The sequence below is a fragment of the Scyliorhinus canicula genome, chromosome 4, assembly GCF_902713615.1.
Source record: "Scyliorhinus canicula chromosome 4, sScyCan1.1, whole genome shotgun sequence".
Taxonomy (NCBI): domain Eukaryota; kingdom Metazoa; phylum Chordata; class Chondrichthyes; order Carcharhiniformes; family Scyliorhinidae; genus Scyliorhinus; species Scyliorhinus canicula.
Window position 1 is genome coordinate 156,516,842 of NC_052149.1, and position 23,840 is coordinate 156,540,681.

Here is a 23,840-nt window from a genome sequence, read left to right on the forward strand (position 1 = left end):
GCATCCATGCTTCATACTGCCATGGCCTGTGTTGCATGCCCGATACTGGCTGACCCATGCTCTTTGACAGAAACCATCTGACCTATATTCCTGCTCCCATTCTGCCTGCCTGCCTGTGTTCCCTTAGCAGGTACTGTCTGACATGTGTTCTCTCAAATGATAATGCCTAACTTGTGTTTCTGACATGATGCTGCTCCTTTGTTCCTTCCACAGATATTTATTGACCTGTGTTCCTAGAGAGGCACTGTCTAACCAGTGTCCCTCAACAGATAATACCTAAGCTGTTGATTTTCTCTTGAGTTTAACTGTGATTTCAAGGTATAGCAAAATTGAAAACAAAAGGAGAAAGTGCAAGTTCTGAATTTTTTCTTGGATTATCAATGGTTCTGGCTGTGTTAATATTCTGACTTGACTGCTTAAAAATCCTGACACTGAGTTGCAGTGTTACACCAGTTTGGAGGAATAGGAGCTAAGGAAGAATAACGTTGACACAGAGTTGGGAGCAAGCATCCTAATATTTTCTAATCCAACAATGATGTTAAAAAGGGGAGGGAAGGGCAGCACGGTGGCACAGTGGGTTCGCCCTGTTGCCTCACGGCGCTGAGGACCCGGGTTCGAATCCCGGCTCTGGGTCACTGTCCGTGTGGAGTTTGCACATTCTCCCCGTGTTTGTGTGGGTTTCACCCCCACAACCCAAAAATGTGCAAGCTAGGTGGATTGGCCACGCTAAATTGCCCCTTAATTGGAAAAAAAATAATTGGATACTCTAAATTTATAAAAAAAGAGGGAAAGTATTGTAATAAAACAATAAGGCTTTCATATTTCATTCAAAGTATATGAACCTCAATCTCTTCTTTGTGAATACTTTAAAATTCCGCCTTATTATTGGCAGTGCCAAGGTTCCCAAGTGCCAGATCCCCCAGGTAGCCCATGACAGGGATCAGATCTGGGAGTGCCCTACATTTAAGATGTGGGGTCAGATGGGGCTCAAGGGCTCCCAAAGAGGTAAGTTGGGGCAGTAGAGGGGGGGGGGGGGGGGGGGGTCTGGAGGCCACGGTGGGGTGTCTGAGGGGGTTGAGAGATCGGGGCGGTGTATTAAATAATGGCCCTGAAGGGAGGTTAAGTGTGGCCTCAGTGGGGCGTTCCCACTGAGGCCAGAAGAAATGACAGTCTCATTTGGTAGCAGTCATTTTTGGCACTGAGAAAGACCCTGCTATATGCGCCCAAAACGGGACTCTGCTTTTTGCACGTTAGGCCGTGTCCACCATTAATGGAATGGTGGGACGGGTATATGTCCATGTTGTTCCATAATTGGATTGTGAAATACTGGATGGGCAGCAGTTCCATCTTAAAGAGTTATAGAGGATGAATGCATGGCTTTACCTGACATTTCTTGCAGCCACTGATTTGAGAGTAGCAGACAGCCACCCATTTGTGAGGTTTGGAAAGATCCAGAAAAGGTGAGAATATTGACTTTTATTCGAGAGCTATCCTAAAATCAATGTGCCATTTTAAAAAAAGGCTAAGGGAGCAAAGTCTTTCAGGTGAAGAGTAAAAATCTCCATGGAAGATAAAGGTTAATAATGAACAGATACATCCAATTCTGATGTGTACTTTGTTGTATAGTATCTCAGTGTGCCAAAGGCCTAATTTGTTTGTGTTTTGATAACATTCTTGTGAAGTGATGGGGCATCTTAGTACATTAAAGTCACCATATAAATGCAAGTTGATGTTGTTTTGAATATTCTCTCTTTACTGACTTATATGCCAGAATGAAATGAATTGCCAACAAGGCAATAGTTGTGTTTGATCAGTATGCACTGAGCCATGTAGGTGAGGAGAATTTTGTGTTGGTTGTTCTCAACTAGGGTGGCCTAATAGTAGCGATAATAGTCTTGGTGCCTTTGGGCTTTGGGAAAGAAAAATCAGAAGGGCTCCATCCTAGATGAAAACCTGGAACCCAATAATCATACAGCTTGTTGACGCTTGCTGTCTCAGCTCATAGCTGAAGAATAGACACTTTGGGAGAGGCATCACAGGGCAACTTGTAACAGTAATCTGAATGAATCTGTAGCTTCTGGGAGGTATTGGAGGGCAGCCAGCACAGGAACTAACGCCTACAAGAGGGCGGGGGGAGGAATTGAAGGCAATGAAAAACTTTTTAAAATACAAATTGTCAAATCAATATCTGTGATCAAGGTTCGGTAAGGAGTAGGAACCAGATTTTTCAGTAGGAGGGGACATGGCTCAAGGTTGAATGGGGCAGAGGAAGTGTTTCCACATCGTTCAGACCAAATTTTGACAATAATGTGCGAGAGAGAAAAATCACAATAAAGAATATTTGTATAATGTTTTGAAATGTCAACTTTCACTCACAATTCCTTGAATACTGAAAATATGTGAAGAATTCCCTCTTGGTCAGTCCCTTCTGGAGGGTAGCAGTGTTTTCTAAGTGACTAGGTACTGTAGCAGAAAGCAGGTTGTCATTGTTGCAGCGAGGAGCCTGCATTGAAAAGGGTTAATCCTATTCTCCACAGATAGGACAAACGCTACCTTTTCTCCTTCTAGTGTGTGAAAGGATTTTAGTGCAGAGCTGGGGGGGTAGGGGGGAGGTGCCAGGGGACTGGAGCCACCCCCTCTCTTTCAGCTCCCTTTAAGAGCTATTGTTACCTCAGAGTGAGTGAGAGATAGAGAACCTTCCAGCAAACAGTGGGTGTAACGCGAGAGCTGCTAATTGAGATTTCTAATGCTGCTGACCCCTTCAGGGCACATGCTTTGGCAATACTGTCTCAGTCAGACAGTTGTGTGCAGAGAGCGAGCTGAGAGAACAGGCAAGAGAGCGGTGAGGTCTGCAGCTACATCCTCCGTCCAGTGCGAGTACAAACTGGAACACCTCTCTCTGGGAACAGCAGTCCCATTGCCAGGAGGAGACGACGGCTTTTGTGTTAAGAGTTAAAAAACGTTTTCTTCAGTGATCCAAGTGTGTAAACAACGCTCTTCCCGCCTAGAACTTTGTGTTGTTTACTTTGGAATTATCTGTGCAGCACATTCGTGACTGCCAGGGTATGAAGTCCGAAGGCAGTAAAGGAGGTGCTATCAGGTAAAGTCGACTCCTGGCTGTGCCAAAGGTTCGCAAGTTGCAGGAGAATTCTTCTTCTGGCAGCAGTTGCGTTTCACAGGAATTGCTGGGACAACCAGAGAAGCGAACTTTCCTGGGATTAACCAGTTTGCATTTGAAGAAGCTTTTGCTTTGCTGGAGAATTGAATACCATTATTGGAGCTCAGGTTTAGTGTCTCTGTGCCCCTCTTCTTCCCTGTGCAACGGGGGCACCAGTCTCCCTTTCGATGTGTTTGTGACTCTGACTGACTGGTGTACAGATACTCGGTAGAATTTCTTGCAGCATTTTCCGTTTCAGTGTGCATTGAGGGGAAGGACAACGAGTTGGTGGAGTTCCCTGTACCGTAACGCACGAACCTTGATCTTGAGACTTGTATGGATCAACCGGTTGTTCCAACCAACATCTGAGGTTCGACTCGTGCAGTTAATAATTTCCTGGGATGCTCTGAAGATTTTCAAAGAGGTAGGTCTCTTGCATTAAGTAAGCAGTGGTGATGGCAGACACATATGTGCCTGTGTGTGTGTTTAATGTATACCATACCAATCTGTGTGGGTTGAAGCCTCCTGATTGCTTGTGATAAACACCAGAATGCACACTCTTCTGCAACAGATTGTGACCAGCCAACTGGATATATAATTCTCACGGGTGAACTGGACATATGGAGAAATCAAAATATTTCCCCGGGTGCATCTAGGATTCCCTAACCCTGTATTTTCACCACCCCACTTATCCTGTTAATTTTCTTAATGTTCATTTCTCATTTCAGGGAAGCCAGTAATTAGTAATTAATTTTCTTTACATTAAACTTTTGCACGGGAGAAATGTATTAATATTTTACCATCGTTATCAGGTTTCGTACAAATTTTGAAGGAGCAAGTCCATACCTGAGCAGTCAGCTCAACTCCTTCCTCTGAAGCAGCAGTGTTTTATTCTTTGGCTATTGCCACCTGAAGATTCAAGATCAAAATAATGAATGTGGCGAGAATCACTGCCGTCCTTCATTCTAGTTAGTGAATGGTTGTGAATATAGTAAGAAATATATGTAATAATCAAAATCCTGAAGAGATGCCACACGTAAGATTCTGGCTGCTGCGACCTGTTACACTGAATTAAATTGAACACTATGGGACATTTTGTAAAATCATTCCTGGGAATTAAGTATGATCACGCCTTTTTAAAAATAAATTTAGAGTACCCAATTATTTTTTCAAATTAAGGGACAATTTAGTGCGGTCAATCCACCTAAACGGCACATCTTTTGGGTTGTGGGGGTGAGACCCACGCAGACACAGGGAGAATGTGCGAACTCCACACGGACAGGGACCCAGGGCCAGGATTCGAACCCATGTCCTCAGCGCCGCAGGCAGCAATGCTAACCACTGTGCTGCCCTAAGTATGATCACGCCTAAGATTCTTTCCAAACAGAACAAAATCACTCACCCCAGTGTCTTCAACATTAATCTTTCGAGATGAGCATGGTCAGTGAGTCGGCCACAATAATCTATTTGTAAGTTTTCTACCAGATCTTTTCATTGATTCTTTCTACAACACAATGTTAATTGAAATGAACTTGCAATGGTTTACACTGTCAAATTTGTTCTAACCCAGTCCTTTTGCATGAAGGTTTTGATGTGAAATGACACGCTCTAAGCAGAGGTGCTGCTGTTGTTGGGGCTTGTATCAGAAATATATCATTCACAAAAACTTGTCATGGTGGGGAAAAGCTAGTCTTTACCTAAAATTATGTGTATTTAGAGTAATTTTACACCATTGAGGCAGTTTCCTGTCTACAGATATCACCTGGTTAATTTAATCAAACTGTAAATGCCACTGATCCACTTCTGAACGGGTCTCAAGGGGTATTGCTATATCCGCCTATCCCGATCACCTGCAGTAATCCTCCTCTGCAATCATAATAATAATCTTTAATGTCACAAGTAGGCTTATGTTAACACTGCAATGAAGTTACTGTGAAAAGCCCCTAGTCGCCACATTCTGGCGCATGTTCGGGTACACAGAGGGAGAATTCAGAATGTCCAAATTACCTAAGAGCACGTCTTTCTGGACTTGTGAGAGGAAACCCAGAGGAAACCCACACAGACATGGGGAGAACATGCAGACTACGCACAGACAGTGACCCAAGCCGGGAACTGAACCTGGGACACGGGAGCTGTGAAGCAACAGTGCTAACCAGTGTGCTACAGTGCTGCCCCAGATAGGCTAATAATCACTGGCTTACATATACATTTATTGTCTTAGCCATTCAAACACTAACTCAGAAGGACAGAAGTCTCATTCTTTTAGAGGTTTCGGAGAACAAACTATCCTGTATTCTGCCGGAGAATTCCAAATGCGCTCTCAGATTGAGTCTTACTCCCATGCTCAGGATCTCCTGGTGTAATTTTCTAAAAGTCATTGCCTTGCACTGATAAGGATATCCATACGGTAAGAATGAATTCAATGAGATTTGATCTTTTGGAATTCGCTGAGGAAATGTTATCAATCAAAAGGGTCAACCTCATTCAGACTACTTAGAGAAAACCAACTTCCTTAGAGGAAATAGATAGTCCCCATCAGATTCCAGTAGGCACCAGCCAGTACGTGCTGAAAGCGTGAATGATACTTTTTCCAATGCATATTAATTACTGTTTAAAGTTGCCTCTTATCAATGTGTACATGAGTGATTGTAATAGGAGACATTGTACTTGCAAGGTTATTTTGCACTGTTCCTAAATGAATTCACTGGAATAAATAATCAAAGCAGCGATATTATTAACTCATGGTTTAACAAGACACCGCTAAATGTATTTAAAATGCATCCAAACTGACAGTGTCCTGCTCTTCTGAGGTGTAACAGAAATTTTGCACGCCCACTGTAATTGATTACATCTCAAAATACTTCACAAAATTGGCCAATGTGCTGGACAAGCAATTCTGTAACAGGCCAGCAGGTTAAGGGTTCACTGTTAAAAATTGATGCATTCACTCACATCATGAGACGAGTGCTGGAAAGTAACCCAGACCTACAGAACAGCTCAGGAACACATTCAATAGGGGAGGTAAGAGATTTGCAGAAAAGAGCTGTTATTTTTTTGAAGTGCTCGTTAATATTGGGCAGCACGGTAGCATAGCGGTTAGCACAATTGCTTCACAGCTCCAGGGTCCCAGGTTCGATTCCCGGCTTGGGTCACTGTCTGTGCGGAGTCTGCACATTCTCCCCGTGTGTGCGTGGGTTTCCTCCGGGTGCTCCGGTTTCCTCCCACAGTTCAAAGATGTGCGGGTTAGGTGGATTGGCCATGATAAATTGCCCTTAGTGTCCAAAATTGCCTTAGTGTTGGGTGTGGTTTCTGGGTTATGGGGATAGGGTGGGGCTGTGGGGTTGGGTAGGGTGCTCTTTCCAAGTGCCAGACTCGATGGGCCGAATAGCCTCCTTCTGCACTGTAAATTCTATGATTCTATGATATTGGAATATATGAGAGACACAATATTGTACTGACCGTGGGGAACAGATCAGTGCTAACTCTCTTCTCTTGCTCTCTGTTACGAAGTGTATTACAAATATCTTGGAATTATCAACATTTTATTTGATTCCATGGATCAGAAAGCTGATGCTGAACAGTCTTTAAATGTATTTGAATGGTGCATGTAATCTCTGTATTTGACCCACAACGGTGGACTTTTAATCCAGCTCAAAAGGCAGGCACATAGAGGTTGTTTTACGGTGCATGAACAATTTCTTTACAATAGAGCAATATGGTCTGAGTGATAACAGAGAGAAATTCTAGTCCTAAAAGGTGAATGAATACTTGTAATGCAACAGGTATCTTCTCAGGCCATCTTTTGAGGAACAATGGGATTCTCTGATCCTGAGGCTGTGTTCACGCCATCATAAATGCCGTCGCGTTTCCCGACGGCGTCATCATGGCCTCAGGAGTAACAATTCTGACCCCTACATGGGGCCAGCACGGCACTGGAGTAACCCACACCACTCCAGCTGCCGATCCCGGCGTCAGATGGGCGCCGCGGGTCTGTGCATGCGCAGTGGGACCGGCGCGATTTCCGCACATGCGCGGTGTCTCCCTTCTCCGTGCCGGCCTCAACGCAACATGGCGTAAGGCCACAGGGGCCGGCACGGAACAAAGGAGGCCCCCAGCCCGAGAGGCTTGCCCACCGATCAGTGAGCCCCGATCGCGGGCTAGGCCACAGCGTAGGCCGCCCCCGGGGTCGGACCCCCTTTTCCCCCCCCACAGGCCACCCCCAGATCCTTCCATGCCGAGGTCCCGCCGGGTAAGACCAGGTTAGAGCGGCACCGATGGGACTTGGGATTTTTGTCTGACTGCTCGGCCTATCCCAGCTGTAGAATCGCCGGGGGGCCCCTTGGAGCAGCCCTGACCAGCTCCGTGCCGACCGCGCTGGCGCCAATGGCACCAATTCTCCGGAGAATCGCCTCCTGGCGTCGGGGCGGCATGGCGTGATTCGCGCTGGTCGCGGCGATTCTCCGGCCTGGCCCCGGGGTAAGAGAATCCGATGTGAATGAAATCTTTAGTTCCAAGGCTGCTTCACACTCTTGCAGGGGCAGGTTGCATCAGCCACCCAAGCTATTGTATAGTATCTTTCGTGTTAATGGCTTCCATATATGTGCATGTGATGTTTATGGTCATAAGATAATATAGATGAGGGAGATATTTGTCCGTCCTAATTTATCCGTCCAGAGAAACTCTTAACATCAGCTCACTACAGCATCCAATTGTTTCCTATATGACTTCAGTGCTTTTGTTTCCACTTTCGTTAAGACATTTCTTCCACATTTTAACAATTTGTTTCGTGAAGAGACATTTCCTGATATCAATCCTAAAATTTCCTTTCGCTAGCTTAAAGCTGCCTCCTCTAGTACTGCTCCTGCAGTTGAATTTAAAGTGACGTTCTGGATTATCTTTCCTGCAAAAACCTTCTTTGGAGAAGATCAGATATTTCTCATATCTTGCTCATATCTTCTGCGAATACTTGATGAAAGTATTAAACAGTACATTTACATTTATGTACTCATCCTCTTGGTGTAACCTATATTAATGCACTCTTAACCCGAACCCTATCCATTTTTTTCATTTATGTGTGACCTTGAATTCTGTCTCTTTTGCTCACTCTCTGTGCTGGTCTGGACCCTGACTATCCCAATCCTTCTTGGAAATCGTCAGGGGTCCATCTGTTCAACGCATTCTGTATACCTGCCAGAAACTCTTTCTTACCAACACTGAGGAGGTGGCTTTGAAGGGAGGCGTGAGGAAATTTGGAATGCCGGATATTGGTTCAGCTCCCCGATATATTCCTGCCTCCAGGAGATCCGTGTCAGGTATCCATCAGAGTATCATAGAACCCCTACAGGGCAGAAGGAGGTCATTCAGCCCATTGAGTCTGCACCAAGCTTACTCCCCCACCCAACCAGCTCCATCCCCTGCAACCTGACCTGCATATCGCTGGATACTAAGGTGCAATTTAGCACGGCCAATCCAACTAACCTGCACATCTTTGGACTGTGCTAGGAAACCGGAGCACCCAGAGGAGACCCACGCAGATAGTCTCACCTCTAGCAAGATTGCGACTTAGGTCGTAACTCTGATCCGAGAGGGGCCGGACCACCCAAATGCTCTCAATGACTAAAATTTTTTTGATGATGATAAAGATTCAGCTAGAGTGCCAGTCTTGCCTGTATCTGTCCAACTCACTTGGTGCGCTAACAAGAGACTCATCTGCTTTTCTCACAGTGTCGGAGACAGGGGCCTCCCTCAATCTGTGTGCCAGCCTGGCTCTAAATGTTCCATCTGCTCTCTGTGCAAGCCTGTGTCTGTCTGCTGCTCACTCAGTACCAGTTTGATCTCTACTGCCTACAAATTCTGCCTGTTATTTATATTGGATGGGAAGAGGAACATTGTAAGAGGGCAACTTCATATCTCCACATTGACATTAATTGGCTTGGGTGAGATAAAGTACCAATTCATTAATATCAAGATGGCCTAACCCTTATGATCAGAGAAGGGAATTTCCTGATGTGAAGTTTCAGTTTGTATTTATGTATATCCCAATGTGTGTCGTCTCCCCCCCACCTCTATTGAAAATATTACCTCCTGGTGTACGCATGTCTAGTAACTTATTCAAGTCATCATTAAAGCCTCAATTTTAGGACTAACAGACTATTCAACTACGGGAGGCACCACAGACAACACAATCCTTGACCTCACCTGACATGCACTCCAGATGTTGGGGAGACTGATAGTTGCACCTTTACTCAGCTGAGAATCAATCGTGGGATCTTTGAGATCTGTGCGATTCTCTGAATGAGCTCGCTAAACTATCAGGAGAGCCGACAGATAATTCACTGAATGCCAATTAAAGTCCACATCACTGTGGTCGGGACAAAGGAGAGTACAGAACGGGGAGCTGGCATTATGACAAGGGACTGACTAGAATGAGCTGTGAATTTTATGTCTAATTATGAAGAGAACAGCTTACACAATTAAGCTGGCAAAAAAAGCCCGCCTTAGTCCACTTGACAAATGCTAGACAAACGACAAATGTCAGAGATAAGCGACGAGTGTTGACGTATCAGAGCCAAAGCTTTAGGGTTTCAGGAATGGTTGGTTGTAGTTAGTGAATGGGTGTATGGGGGATGGAGGGGGGGAGGGGGGAGATAGATGGAGAGAGCGTGCTTTAAACCATGTTGGAAAGTAAGAGAGTTCTTTGTCAATCGTGTGCTAACAGCAGAATGAACAGATGGCCCTTGATGTCTCAGACAAGTGAGAGCGGACGATAGAAGAATTACTCCCCTGTCTTGAGCAAAGCTCTTTCGGATCCTGACTTTAAAACAACAGGAAGAGAGAGTGAGAGGAAGACGGACATGCTCTTTTCAGTAGACAGAGGACCTGCTGTTAGTCAAGATTGCCTGCTTTCACAACTGTTTGCTGTTGTGCTCCCAAGTTAAAGAAACTAATCAAGCATACTGCATCTTTTCCTGTGATCTCGAGTGGGCGGGGGGTGGGGGGTGCGTCGGGGGTGTGGGCGGCAGGTGGGGAGGGTTGCCTCTTTCAAAACTAGAACAGGCCCCTTGAAACTACTTCCATGTCCAGTGAGTGAACATTGTATGCGATATAGGGTCTTGTTGATATGAGGAGGTGGCATCCATTTAATGAGCTGCGTTCCTTCAGCTGCCTGTTCAGTCCCTATTTTCAGACAGTATTGCTTTTTCCCAGTTTCCTCACACACTTTCTGATGATGCAGTGTGATGAGCTCCACTGGCTCCCATCGTCCTTATCCATGAATCAGTGTAGTAAGTTCCAGCACGCTATTTAACTGTGGGGATCATCACAGCTGATCCGAAATCTTTATTCATTCAATCTGAATGGACTTGCAAGAAAGAATTGCTGTCCTGTGGCGAAACATGGAAATCCAGGTAGATTTTTCCTCTGCAAAGCCAAGGGCGAGATTTAGCTCTTGCTGCCCAGGTGGAAATTGAACATAGACCCTGTAATGAATTGGGGACCTTTGTGCATGTAGCTGAGCATCACATTGGGCAATGTATTTTCCCATTAAACCATGAGTGGGCTAAGAGTGCCTTGTTAACAATAGAAGCATGCATTTAAAAGATCAAAAATAAAATTAGTTCCCTGTCCAGATAAGGATGGGGCTTGTATCATCACCTGTAAAATTCTGTATCAATTGTCTTATGGAACAGAATGGTCTTAATATACAATGCACCAGATTTCCGAGAGCAGAGTGGCGCAGCGGAAGCGTGCTGGGCCCATAACCCAGAGGTCGATGGATCGAAACCATTCTCTGCTAGTTACATTTTAGGGGATGGTTTAGCTCACTGGGCTAAATCGCTGACTTTTAAAAGCAGACCAAGCAGGCCAGCAGCACGGTTCGATTCCTGTACCAGCCTCCCCGGACAGGCGCCGGAATATGGTGACTAGGGGCTTTTCACAGTAACTTCATTGAAGCCAACTCGTGACAATAAGCGATTTTCATTTCATTTCATTCATTTCCTGACTGAACTCAATAATTAATTTACCACAAGATTAGAAGGGTGCATGGCGGCACAGTGGTTAGCATGTTGCCTCAAGGTGCCAGGGACCCGAGTTCAATTCTTGGGTGACTGTCTGTGTTGAGCTTGCACATTCTCCCTGTGGGCCTCCTCCGGATGCTCCAGTTTCCTCCCACAGTCCAAAGTTGCGCAGGTTAGGTGGATTGGTAATTCTAAGTTGTCCCTTAGTGTCCAAAGTTTGGGTGGGGTTATGTGGTTACAGGGATAGAGCAGAGGAATGGGTCGAGGTTGGATGCTCTTTCAGAGCGTCAGTGTAGACCCGATGGGCTGAATGGCTTCAATCTGCACTGTAGGGATTCTATAATAAGAGCCACAGTATGCATACTATATTTTATATACATTTGCTAAATGCAAGAGTGCAGGCACACCTTAAGGTTTGAAGATTGCATGCAGGTATGATTCATCGGATGTTGCAGACTTTTATCAATGCCAGGATGGGGGCAGCACGGTGGCGCAGTGGGTTAGCCCTGCTGTCTCACGGTGCTGAGGTCCCAGGTTTGATCCCGGCTCTGGGTCACTGTCCTGTGGAGTTTGCACATTCTTCCCGTGTTTGCGTGGGTTTCACCCCCACAACCCAAAGATGTGCAGGACAGGTGAATTGGCCAAGCTAAATTGCCCCTTAATTGGAAAAAATCAATTGGGTACTCTTAAATTTATTTTAATAAAATCAATGCCAGGATGCACAGGTGAATTTGAGGGCTCTTGACTAGCAAGCTCCAACCTCATTGAACAGAAAATGAACTAATTCTCCCAAGTGATACAAGCCGATTTTGCTGATTTCAATTTTGCTGAATTTTAGAACAAAATACATGGGATGTGGGCTTTGCAGTCACGACCAGCAGCATTTATTGCATATCCCTAATTGCCCTTGCGAAAGTGACCCTCAGGTTCGAAACCGGCTCTGGCTCACTGTCCGTGTGGAGTTTGCACATTCTCCCCGTGTCTGCGTGGGTTTTTCCCCCACAACCCAAAGATGTGCAGGGTAGGCGGATTGGCCACACTAAATTGCCCCTTAATTGGAAAAAATTAATTGGGAACTCTAAATTTAAAGAAAAAAAAGAAGCAGGAGACGAGAGAAATCGAGGAGTGGAATTTCAGCATTATCATCTGAACAGTCATCTGGCGGGGGATCCCAGACCCTTGAGGAGGGTTTACCACCCCCATCCGTCAACCCCCACAATCTTCATCCCATTGATTTCAATTGAATAAAAATCAAATAGGTTGTATAATAATAATAATAATTGCTTATTGTCACAAGTAGGTTTCAATGAAGCTACTATGAAAAGCCCCTAGTTGCCACATTCCGACGCCTGTTCGAGGAGGCCGGTACGGGAATTGAACCTGCGGCACTGGCATTGTTCTGCATTACAAGTCAGCTGTTTAGCCCACTGTGCAAAGGGGCAGAAGGTTGGTTTGCCACATTATTACCTAGGGGCAGCATGGTACCACAAGTGGATAGCATGGTGGCTTCACAGCGCCAGGGTCCCAGGTTCGATTCCCCGCTGGGTCACTGTCTGTGTGGAGTTTGCACGTTCTCCCCGTGTGTGCGTGGGTTTCCTCCGGGTGCTCCGGTTTCCTCCCACAGTCCAAAGACGTGCAGGTTATGTGGATTGGCCATGCTAAATTACTCTTAGTGACCAAAAAGGTTAGGAGGGGTTATTGGGTTATGGGGATAGGGTGGATGTGAGGGCTTAAGTGGGTCGGTGCAGACTCGATGGGCCGAATGGCCTCCTTCTGCACTGTATTCTCTATGTTCTATGTGCTATGAAATAAAGGTGAATGTACCTCAAAGGGTCAGTAATTGAGGTTTCATTTCGCTTTGCACACCCTGCATTGGAAATGAATGCAAGTCTACAAGATAAGGAACGGCTTGTGACAAATTTGCGGGTGTACTTACTGATAATTATTCCTGTTTAGACTAGTCAATGGCAATCTCAGGTAGAAATCTAATAAAATGGAAGGGAGCAGAGGTGAATAGTCCTCATATCTACTCAGGTATTCATAGTCAAAGTCTTTTTAAAAATAAATTTAGAATACCCAATTCATTTTTTCCACTTCAGGCGCAATTTAGCGTGGCCAATTCACCTACCCTGCACATTTTTGGGTTGTGGGGGCGAAACCCACGCAAACATGGGGAGAATGTGCAAATTCCACACGGACAATGACCCAGAGCCGGGATCAAACCTGGGACCTCGGCGCCGTGAGGAAGCAGGGCTAACCAACTGCGCCACCATGCTGCCCCTCATAGTCAAAGTCTGATCCCAATGAAATAAATACCGACAATAAAATAACATAAATAACTTTTTGCCCTTTCTTTTTCCTCCTTAATCCTCCAGCCACCACCCTCACCGTCCCCATTTCTTCACCAGACAACCACCAGGGATCTTGAATATAAACACATTATAGGCCTACCAAGAACAGTTGGGACAAATTCATTGGTAAAACACTGCGGATAGGAGGCTCAACTGTTTCAGTCTTTGTGACGTGCAAAGTCATGCTGCATTCACCCTAGAGATACTTAGTGGAAACATGATTTCACAGGGGGAGCTGTTCATTTTGAGCTGATCATTTAATTTTATTTTCCAGCAGACTTCCTGCACCTGAAGAACTGATTCACAGGTCTCTGTCAATGAGTGGACAGAGCAACTGAGATACAAAGTGTCGGGGGCCCATCTATCTCCCAACATCACCAATGAGTGCCCTGAGCAGCTGAGTTACAAAGATTGGAAGGTTTACAATTCCTTTGATTTTCAATCAAAAGAAGAGGAATGAGCCACGTGTTGTATAAACTGTGTCTCTACATGGTCATCCTCATTACGCTCACTGTGTTGAGGCCCACTAAATCACAATTGGAAGAGAAGACCACTCAACCAGGTAAGAGTAAAATTATGCAAATTGGTTGGCAATGTAGAATTCTCTATCAGAGCTCTTGCAAAGACTCAGTCAGTAAAATAAGCCTTATAGACTGGAAAGAATCAATCCTTAGTTAAGTCTGACCTCAACTAGCTCTGGATCAAATAATACTCCTGTGTAATGGCAGGTAAACTGGATTTCATTCCTCTAGTGACTCCTGGCTGATGGTTGCCCATTGCTAGTTCTAATTGCATAGAACTTTCATTCCCTGTGCGGGATTCTCTCAGCCCTGGGCCGGGCAGGAGAATCCCCGCGGCCGGGCCATGCCGCCCCGACGCTGGCACGCGATTTATCGACGCCGGCGTGGTTGGCGCGGCGCTGGTCACGGGCCGATCTACGCGGCCAGCCCACCAATTCTCAGGCTGTGATGGGCTGAGCGGCTGTCGTGGAAACGCTGAGTCCTGCTGGCGCCACCCACAGCTGCTCTCAGCCAGCGGTAACTCAGCATGGAAGAATCGGGTGGCGGCCTGTGGGGGGTAGCGGGGCCCCGACCCCGGTGGGGGCCCCTGATGTGGCCTGGCCCGCAATCGGGGTCTACCGATTGGTGGGCCGGACTCTCTGGCTGGGGGACTAATTTCCTACCTGCCGGCCCCTGTAGTCCTGTGCCATGTTGCGTCGGGGCCGGCACGTTGAAGGAAGCCACAGCGCATGCACACGTTGGCGCCGGCGCCACTGCGAATGCACGGATCCCGCGATGCCCAGTTCGCGCCAGGATCCGCAGCTAGAGCGGCGTGAACCGCTCCAGTGCCGTGCAGGCCAGAATTAGTCCTGGGAGCAGCCCGTTTACGACGGCGTGGACACTCTGCCGCGGGATGGGAGAATCCCGCCCTCAGTGCTTGGTTCTTGAACCAGTTTCTGCTCTCCCGCTGCCTCTTAACTGGGAGCTTCAAGACAATTCAATTGTTGGACTGTGGTGACCTCTACCCCAAGAGGCAATAACCATGCATTGACCATTTGGCTGAGGTAATGTGAAGTTGCTTTTGTCAGTGAAGTCATATCGGAAGATGACTCATTACCTCATGAATGTGGGACAAGAAAAATAAACTGATCTGTGAGATTTTAAAAAACACCTGCTGCTCATTATAGAGCTTCAACATATTGGTTGAGCAGTTCTGCAGGCTCTGATCATATTGGACTGCACCCAGAGTGGATCAACAGTATATTTTTTTCTCCCTCATCTTTCCCCTCCCAACTATCTCCCATTGCCACCTGTTTTCCAAAACGTGTTGATTCCTTGCTGGAGCACAGCTTCATAATACCAGTCACCTTTTGATAATTTGCCCAAGTGACGATCCTTGGTATGTGATCAATGAACAGCGAGTACTGGTGACCTATTTGACCATGGGAAGCCCCACAACTGGACATTATTCTGTTCTCATCTGACATCTACACAGTCATTTCCAACTGCAGTTTCTGGCTTACAATCTATAGGAGCACCATTATACCTCCCTAACCATGATTGTAGTACCATCACTTCTCCTCCCATTTAAATAAATGAAACCAGAACAGGCCAAGGTTCAAACCGCAAAGCTTAAAGGGTGAATATAAGAAAATTGTTTAGGACCTGCTGTTCATGAATCCTGTTTTATGCTGAGTTAGCTGGTCCTGTTCCATCTGCAGCAATTTACAACCTTAATCACGTGAATTATTAGAAGTCATCCAACTCCACCCCTCAAATACATTATAAAATATTATAATACTTCAATTCTCTAAGACTTAAATGGTGATGATTTGTTTGTGGGAGACATTTTAAGGTTGCCAAGGGAGCACTGTGTGGTTTGTAACATGTAAATCATTCTTGGTGTGCAAAGGGTTAAAGGAGGAATATTAGGACGTAGTGCGGCTACTGAGGGATTTGCTGCGTGAGATCTCATTAGCCTGTCTCACATGCTGCCCCCAAAGTCTCGACCCAGAGAGAGGCCTTTGTCCACAGAAATGCGCACTGTAATCTAGCCTGCTTTTGAGTGGTGGCCCAGTTATTGTCCCTGGGAATTGTGTACATTTGTGTATAAAGAGCACCCGCTCAGGCTCGATTCTGTGTGTCACTCTATCCTTCAATGTTCCGGGCTTTAATGTGAGATTGGTGGCCTCAGGCCAAAACCTATGAAGTAAGGGGGTGGCTGGACCAGGAGGAGGCGGGGGAGGGGGAGAAGGGAAAAGAAGCTGGCCTGCCATTCTGGAAAGCACAATCCAACCACCCCCCTCCCTCAACCTCCCTCCCTCCCCACTGCAGTCTGTGGCAGCAGAAACAGAAGCTGTCAGTTTATTATGAATGGAGTGAACGTCTCACACATAGCAGCCAAGATGAGGCGTGGAGTTCACACGGCCTGCAAGCAACTCTGCTCTGCTCCTCTTGAATGGAAAGTGAAGGAACTTGGCTAATTTTCAGGAATATTTAATTGTTGCAGACCTGGAAGCCAATTAAGGGTTGCTTGTTTAATGAATAGCAGGATTTTGGCTGCAGAAGTCTCCTTTTCCAACCACCCCCTCACATTTAGGCACTGAATTTTTTTTGGGGAATTGTATAAAACTCAATCTAAAGTTCAATTTCTTCATATCGTTGGAATGTTTCATAATGCACCATCTAGATATGCTTTCATTTCAAAGCTTTTTACACTATAAATGGCAGTAGACAGTCTAGTCATTTTGTTATGCAGATTGTGTTGGATTAAACTAATTTATACCACAATTGCATCAATTGCACATTGTGACTTAATTAGTAAAAGTACCACAAACTATGGCTGACGGTTAAACGTGCAAGGAAGACATCTGCGTTCTTGTCGTCCAAATATAATTTTTTTGTTTGCCGTTTATCCTCCTCACTGCTTACCCATTTATATGGTTCCCTTCCTTATGGAATGTGTCCTTCAGTGACCAGCTGAGCAGTCAGAACCTCCGATATTGTCAGCTATGATTAGTTCATTCGATCAAAGAGAAAATAAGGTTTGTTGCAAGTCCAGGCAATTGAGACCTACTGAGTGACTATACCTGCAGCAGTATGGAGAAAAGGTGAACCTGTGATCTAACGGCTGCGCTGTACCCGACTCGGGATACAACGTGGCCGGTAAATCCCACGAGAGGCCTCTCACAAGATTTAAACAGCTCGTGATGCCTCACGAGATCTAACGGGATTTGCATTTTCAAGTGAGTAACTAGTCCCTTTTTTTGCAATAAATTTAGAGTATCCAATAATTTTTTTTCCAATTAAGGGGCAATTTAGCGTGACCAATCCACCTAACCTGCGCATCTTTGGATTGTGGGGGTGAAACCCACACAGACATGGGGAGAATGTGCAAACTCCACACGGACAGTGATCCAGGGCCGGGATCCAACTTCGGTCCTCGCCGCCGTGAGGCAGCTGTGCTAAACACTGCCCCACCACGCCGCCTTTGTGTCAATTTGTAATTAGATTTATACACATACCCATGGAGGACTTGTATATAGCTGATGCCACATCCAAGCTATGTTGGTTGCCTTTCAAAATCTCAGGTTGGCCCAAAGTGCTTTGCAACAAGAAAAACTATTTATATAGAGCGTTTAATGTAACATCGCAAGGTGCTTCACAGAAGCGCTATTAAGAAAACTTTGACAATGAGCCACATTTGGAGCTATACGGACAGGTGAAGTAAGTTTTAAGGAATGTGTTAATGGAGGAGAGAGCACTAGTGAGGGCCTTGGGATGGGGCATGTTTTAAGGCTCAGAGACAGAATTCAACAGTTTATATTTAGGTATTATGAGTAGCTTCAAGTGCACAGCTGATATTCAAGCTGTGCCTGTAATAGCATTGAGGCAAAACGATGGTAATGGACTCAAATGGCTGGTCAGAGTGCATATTGCTGTTGTCACCTGAAATTAAAACCTTATAAGACCATTAGAATGGAAGAGCGGAGACAAAACTAAACGAGGATTTGGCATCACGCTGTGAGCAGGTTGAGGAGGTCGATGGAAGGCCTTGTCTAAGCAGGTGGTGTGTGAAGATTAAAAGCTATTTAGAGAGAGCAGTATGAGGTGATGAGAGGATGGGCTAATGCAGCATTATTTAAGAGCAGCACATGGTCTCATAGGGGAAGGTAGCTGATATTTCTCCTTTTAATTAATTAAGCAAGGTTCTTGTGGGGATGAACATTAATTTCAGCGCTCACCACTATGCGTTCAGAACCATTGAAAAGGTCACCTACTGATGAATAAGGGTGAACTCCCAGGTTCTAGCCTGCTGTACCTGATGCCCAGGAAAATATTGCAATAATGGGCGAGATACATATTGTGAAGTTTTCTTTTGCGGTTTACCTTGTCGGCACTTTTTTTAATGTCAATCTGCTTCATCTGAGCTCCTGCTGGGAGGTGACACAAGTCTTCTGATAGTTTATCCTTGTGTGCCACCAAACAAAGAGTTTTGGCAGGCTCTTCAGCCAGCCCAATCCCGTACTGAGCTAGCGCACTCACCTGCTTTCTAGCAGGAAGCACTCTGAATCCTGTCCCCTTTATTAGATTGAGGAGCTGAGGGTTATTGGAAAACCCCAGATACTTGGGGATTCAGTAACCTCAACAGATTTGGGGTTGAACTGGGAACATCTGGGGCGGGATTTTCCCCTACCCGGCGGGGCGCGGGGTCCCGGTGTGATGGTGTGGCGTGAACCATTCCGGCTTCAGGCCGCCCCAAAGGTGCGGAAGTCTCCGCACCTTTAGGGGCCAAAACCTAACTTTGAGGGGCTAGGCTCATGCCGGACTGGTTGGCACTCCGCCGGCCGGTGGGAACGGCCTTTGGCGCCACGCCAGCCGGGGCCGAAGGGACTTCACCGGCTGGCGGAAGTCCGCGCATGCGCCGGAGCGTCAGCGGCTGCTGAAGTCATCCCCACGCATGCGCAGGGGAGGGGGTCACTTCCGCATCCGCCATGGTGAAGACTATGGCGAAGGTGGAAGGAAAAGAGTGCCCCATGGCACAGGCCCGCCTGCCGATCGATCGGCGTGCCCCAATCGTGGGCCAGGCCACCGTGGGGGCACTCCCCGGGGCCAGATCGCCCCCCCCCCCCCCAGCCCCCAGGACCCCAGAGCCCGCCCACGCCACCTGGTCCTGCCGGTAAGGTAGGTGGTTTGGTCCACGCCGCCGGGAGAGGCATGACAGCAGCAGGACTTCGGCCCATCGCGGGCTGGAGAATCGCCGGGGAGGGGGGGGGGGGGGGGGGGGGGGGCCGACAGGCGCGGCGTGATTCCCGCCCCCACCGAATCTTTGGTGCCGGAGACTTCGGGACACGGCGGGGCGGGATTGACGCCAGCCCCCGGTGATTCTCCGACCCCCCGCCACCCCCGATCTGCATAATTTAATGGTGTTAATGAGTGGCAGAATTACATAGAACATAGAACATACAGTATTCGGCCCGTCGAGTCTGCACCGAACCACATTAAGCCCTCACTTCCCACCTATCCCCGTAACAATAACCCCTCCTAACCTTTTTGGACACTAAAAGACACTAAGAGCAATTTAGCATGGCCAGTCCACCTAAACTGCATGTCTTTGGACTGTGGGAGGAAACCGGAGCACAGACACGGGGAAAACGTGGAGACTCCGCGCAGACAGTGACCCAGCGGGGAATCGAACCTGGGAACTCTGGCGCTGTTAAGTTACTGTGCTATCCACTTGTGCTACCGTGCTGCTAAAATTGATTTAGCTAATCAATCAGAATTCTCACATTCCTAAATACTCAATTGCAGCTCAGTTACATTAAATAAATGTACAAGGGCTTGTAATGAACTAAATATTGAGTCCTCATATTGCGATCAAATGACATATCTCTCCTAATATGTGGGAGACATCTTTTAATAACACAAATGTTAAGTGTGGAGGAGGCTACATCATATGGAAACTCTTTTCCTGAAATATCTTTCCCCTTCAGGAACTTCAGATAACTTATGAGGGTAAAATGCAGGTGTCATTCCTCCAAAAAGAGGAAATGCTTGTTGTGGGTGCGGGTGACTTTACAGTGAGAAAGAAGCTGAGCTATGAGATATAACCACAGAGCAAGTTTATACCGTGGCACAATGCAGTCAGTGTGCTAAGTAGAACATTAGAGTAGGCACGATTGCGCTTCGGTGGAAAGCAGCAATATTAATGAAGGGACATGTCATTGCCCCAATGGAATAACCAGAATTAGTGGCCGCGAAAGGTTCATTTCAATGCCACCATATTAGATGCCTCATTATTTGGGTACAGCGAGCATTGTTTTCAAAGTGGTATGAGTCTTGTTAAAAAAAAGTTGCTAAAACTATCACTTAAAAAATAATCTGTAATGGCAGAAACAATTAGAAACCACAAAGTTACCATGACCTCCCACATGATTGTGATTTTCATTACTTATTCCTGGGGAAAGTATTTAGCAAACAATTAATTCTGAAAGAAGCTGTGCTTTCCACACCTTTAGGTTTCTTTCTGCACTTTTGTCACTTTTTTTCTTTCGTAGTTTCCCGGTTCTTCCTCATGTTCTTGGGGAAAGTTTTCAGATTTTAGTTACTAACTTTGAGACCCCAACCTGAAATGGATGCTTCCAACATGTCACAGAGCAGATGTAAGTCTCAGTCTCAAGAACTGGGGACGCGATTTTACTAAATGGGAACAAAGTCCCATAGAGAGCGCGTTTAGCCATGTGTTTCCCGGCGCTTGCCGCATCGAGAAATACAAGGCTGATAACGTGACTCTCATTTGATAAGGGGCCTCAACGGGAATGCGCTGCCTAGGCCACACATTGCCCCGTTTTGTACACTGAGGAGCTCCACTCGCTGGAACTCTGCTCCACACCATCCAGGAGTTTGGTAAGGGATCCCTCTGTGAACTGTGGTACTGTCTTCCTGGCACCAGCCCCCCACTCCTGTCACGGCGCCGAGGTCCCAGGTTCGATCCCGGCTCTGGGTCACTGTCCGTGTGGAGTTTGCACATTTTCCGCGTGTTTGCGTGTGTTTCGCCCCCAGAACCCAAAGATGTGCAGGGTAGGTGGATTGGTCACGCTAAATTGCCCCTTACTTGGAAAAAATAATTGGGTACTCTAATTTAAAACTAAATAAATGAATAAAAGGAGCACCCCACTGGTTGCAGGTTCCCGGGACAAGCGTATCAGAGGTAAACCACAATGAGTGTGTGAATCACATGGAGAAAACAAAAATGATAAAGAGGCTAAATATTCAGTGAGGTTTCCTGCCATCGGCACCAATGGGATTCTCCCCAGTTTTCTCACTGGAACCGACACTTTAAAAGAGCATGGTAAGATTCTGTGCCTTGGTCTAAAATGCTGACTTCCTGGGCTGATGAAATCACAATCGTAGTGTGTATTTTTTTAATCAGGAGGAGCACAAGGAGAGTGTGGGAATGATGCTTCTTTCAACAATAGACGGTGTGATTTTATGGTCACGCTGCGTCCAAAAGGCAGCTCGCCGCAGAGATTGCGTTAGATTGCACGTGACGCTTCGATGTAAATTCCGCCCATTGTTGGTGGGATCACTTTTTAGCAAATCTGCATCTTAAAGCAGGACAGCTAGTCTCACTTTAATGTGCAGATTCCCGAGGTACCTGAGGCGTGGAATCTATCTCCTTTGCCTTGGAGACCTTGGGCGAGTGCTGTTCAGTTCTGGTTTCCAGAAATGTGGACCAGATGGAACAGCACTTGTGAGTGTCTCCCAAGGGATTGGAGGCCCCTAGGTGCTTGCCCTTTGGGCAAGGTGTCATCCTAGCGCTGCTGATGCCATCTGGGCGCCCTGGTACTGCCAGCCTGCCAGTGCTGCCTAGAGTCCAGGTCTCTAACTTCCATCTAGGAATATCACCACCCCCACCTGGGAGGCAATGGCTGTGATAGTGAGTGCCAGCTTGCTCCATAAGAAGATGGGGTAACAGTGCCAGAAGACGATGAATGACCTTTTTTGTGCAGCCAGGGTAAATCTGCCTCCTAATGTCTTCCACTCCACCTCTTCACACGCCCATCACATTTCCACGGTGATCTCTCACCATCCATCTCACTGTTTCCTAATACTTGTCATGGCATTCTCCATGAGGAGGGGCACCTGCCTACACTTTCCCCATCAGTCTCATTGCAGGGCAAACTCAAGCACAACCGGTGTGAGTGAGCACAGCTGAGAAGCCCAACAGCCTATGAGGAGAGAGCCCTTGAACTGGCCGGCGAGGAGCAGGACCACACCTGTGCAGAGGGCGAGTTGGGGGCAGCAGACAAAAGTGAGAACCTTCAAGACATGTAGCCATGGTGCAAGCCTCACATGAGTCAACTCACTCCCATCATTTATCCCCTGCGATGCATTGATGCCACCTTTCAGGCTTTCCTTGCAGGTCAATCAGTCGACCAGTCCAGCCATCATCACGCCCTCTGGAGACCACAAATCAGATCAATTCCGATGGAGACAAGCACTGAGGAGGCTTCACAGCTGTCACCCACACCCTCCACCAGCACAAGTATCACACCTCGGTGGGGATTAACTAGTAGGCAGGCTTCTGGGTCACACACCGGTGAGCATCTCACAGCTGATCCACAGCAGATGGAGGAAGGAATGTCCCAGGGATCTGGCATGCAGAGGGATGCCGGAGTCCAGGACTCTGCTGAGCCCCTGGCTGATGATGTGCCCTGAGTCTGGTCGTCCCAGAGCTGCTGGGGCTACGAAGGCAAAGACACAAGCATCAGGAAGTGATGACAGCATTCCTCCTCGGACTGCAAAGCTGATTGGAGGAGTCCCAAAATCTCCTGTCCAAGGAAGTGATGCTGTCTCTCCAACGCAACCAGGCCAACACTGCAGGGGTGGCATCCACAGTTGAGACTGGTGCAGGATGTATACTACATGGCGGGGGACGCCCGCTCCATGGTGCAGCTCATGACCTCAATGGCTGAGGGCATGACCCCATGGCTGAGGGCATGACCCCATGGCTGAGGGCATGACCCCATGGCTGAGGGCATAACCCCATGGCTGAGGGCATGACCCCATGGCTGAGGGCATGACCCCATGGCTGAGGGCATGACCCCATGGCTGAGGGCATGATCTCCATTGCTGAGGGCATAACCCCATGGCTGAGGGCATGACCCCATGGCTGAGGGCATGACCCCATGGCTGAGGGCATGATCTCCATGGCTGAGGGCATAACCCCATGGCTGAGGGCATGATCCCCATGGCTGAGGGCATGACCCCATGGCTGAGGGCATGACCCCATGGCTGAGGGCTTCAACTATATGGTGCAGGCACGAGTGGGAATCCATGAGTGTCAGTGCCAGAGGACAGCAGCAGCTCCTCTGGTTCCCACTCCAGGTGCCCATTTATTACAAAGGGAATAGGACAGTCTGAAGCCTTCCACCCAGGAGACCCCGGGGGTGTGCAGCCCATCTGACCACCGCCCCAGATCAGTGGGCCCAGCCGCCCGCTCCTCTGCAGGGCATTGTTCCTGGCCATGTCAATGTTGCTGCTGCTGGGTCAACCGCAGTCAAAGGAATTACCAGCTCAACTGGTTTCATGACTCTCCAGAATCAAAACTGAAAGGAGGAGAACATCAAAGTCAGCGAGGAGTCCTGACAATGTCCTGACCCACAGCCCTCTCAGTACCTTGGAGATCTATCCATGCACGCCCATTTTGGAGTGCCTTTCCACTCAGCCTCACTCCCTCTCCTGTCACACAATAGCCAATTCCCCACAGTTGGCTCTCTCAACTCCATCTGAATAAAGTGCTCCAACCCTT

The 23,840-nt window shown here is 47.2% G+C and overlaps 1 protein-coding gene and 1 non-coding gene across 2 annotated transcripts in view; both read left to right on the forward strand.

Annotated features, from left to right (window-relative positions):
- The first annotated feature begins 2,658 nt into the window (after window positions 1-2,658).
- LOC119965108 (fibroblast growth factor receptor 4-like) overlaps window positions 2,659-23,840 on the forward strand; it is an 87,502-nt gene continuing 66,320 nt past the window's right edge. The window contains exons 1-2 of the mRNA XM_038795416.1: window positions 2,659-3,581; window positions 13,801-14,088. Of these exons, the coding sequence (XP_038651344.1) occupies window positions 13,983-14,088 (106 nt within the window). The 5' untranslated portion in view covers window positions 2,659-3,581; window positions 13,801-13,982. The remainder of the gene's footprint in view (window positions 3,582-13,800; window positions 14,089-23,840) is intronic.
- trnam-cau lies at window positions 10,881-10,952 on the forward strand. Its single transcript has one exon. It is a non-coding gene; the product is annotated as a tRNA-Met (tRNA).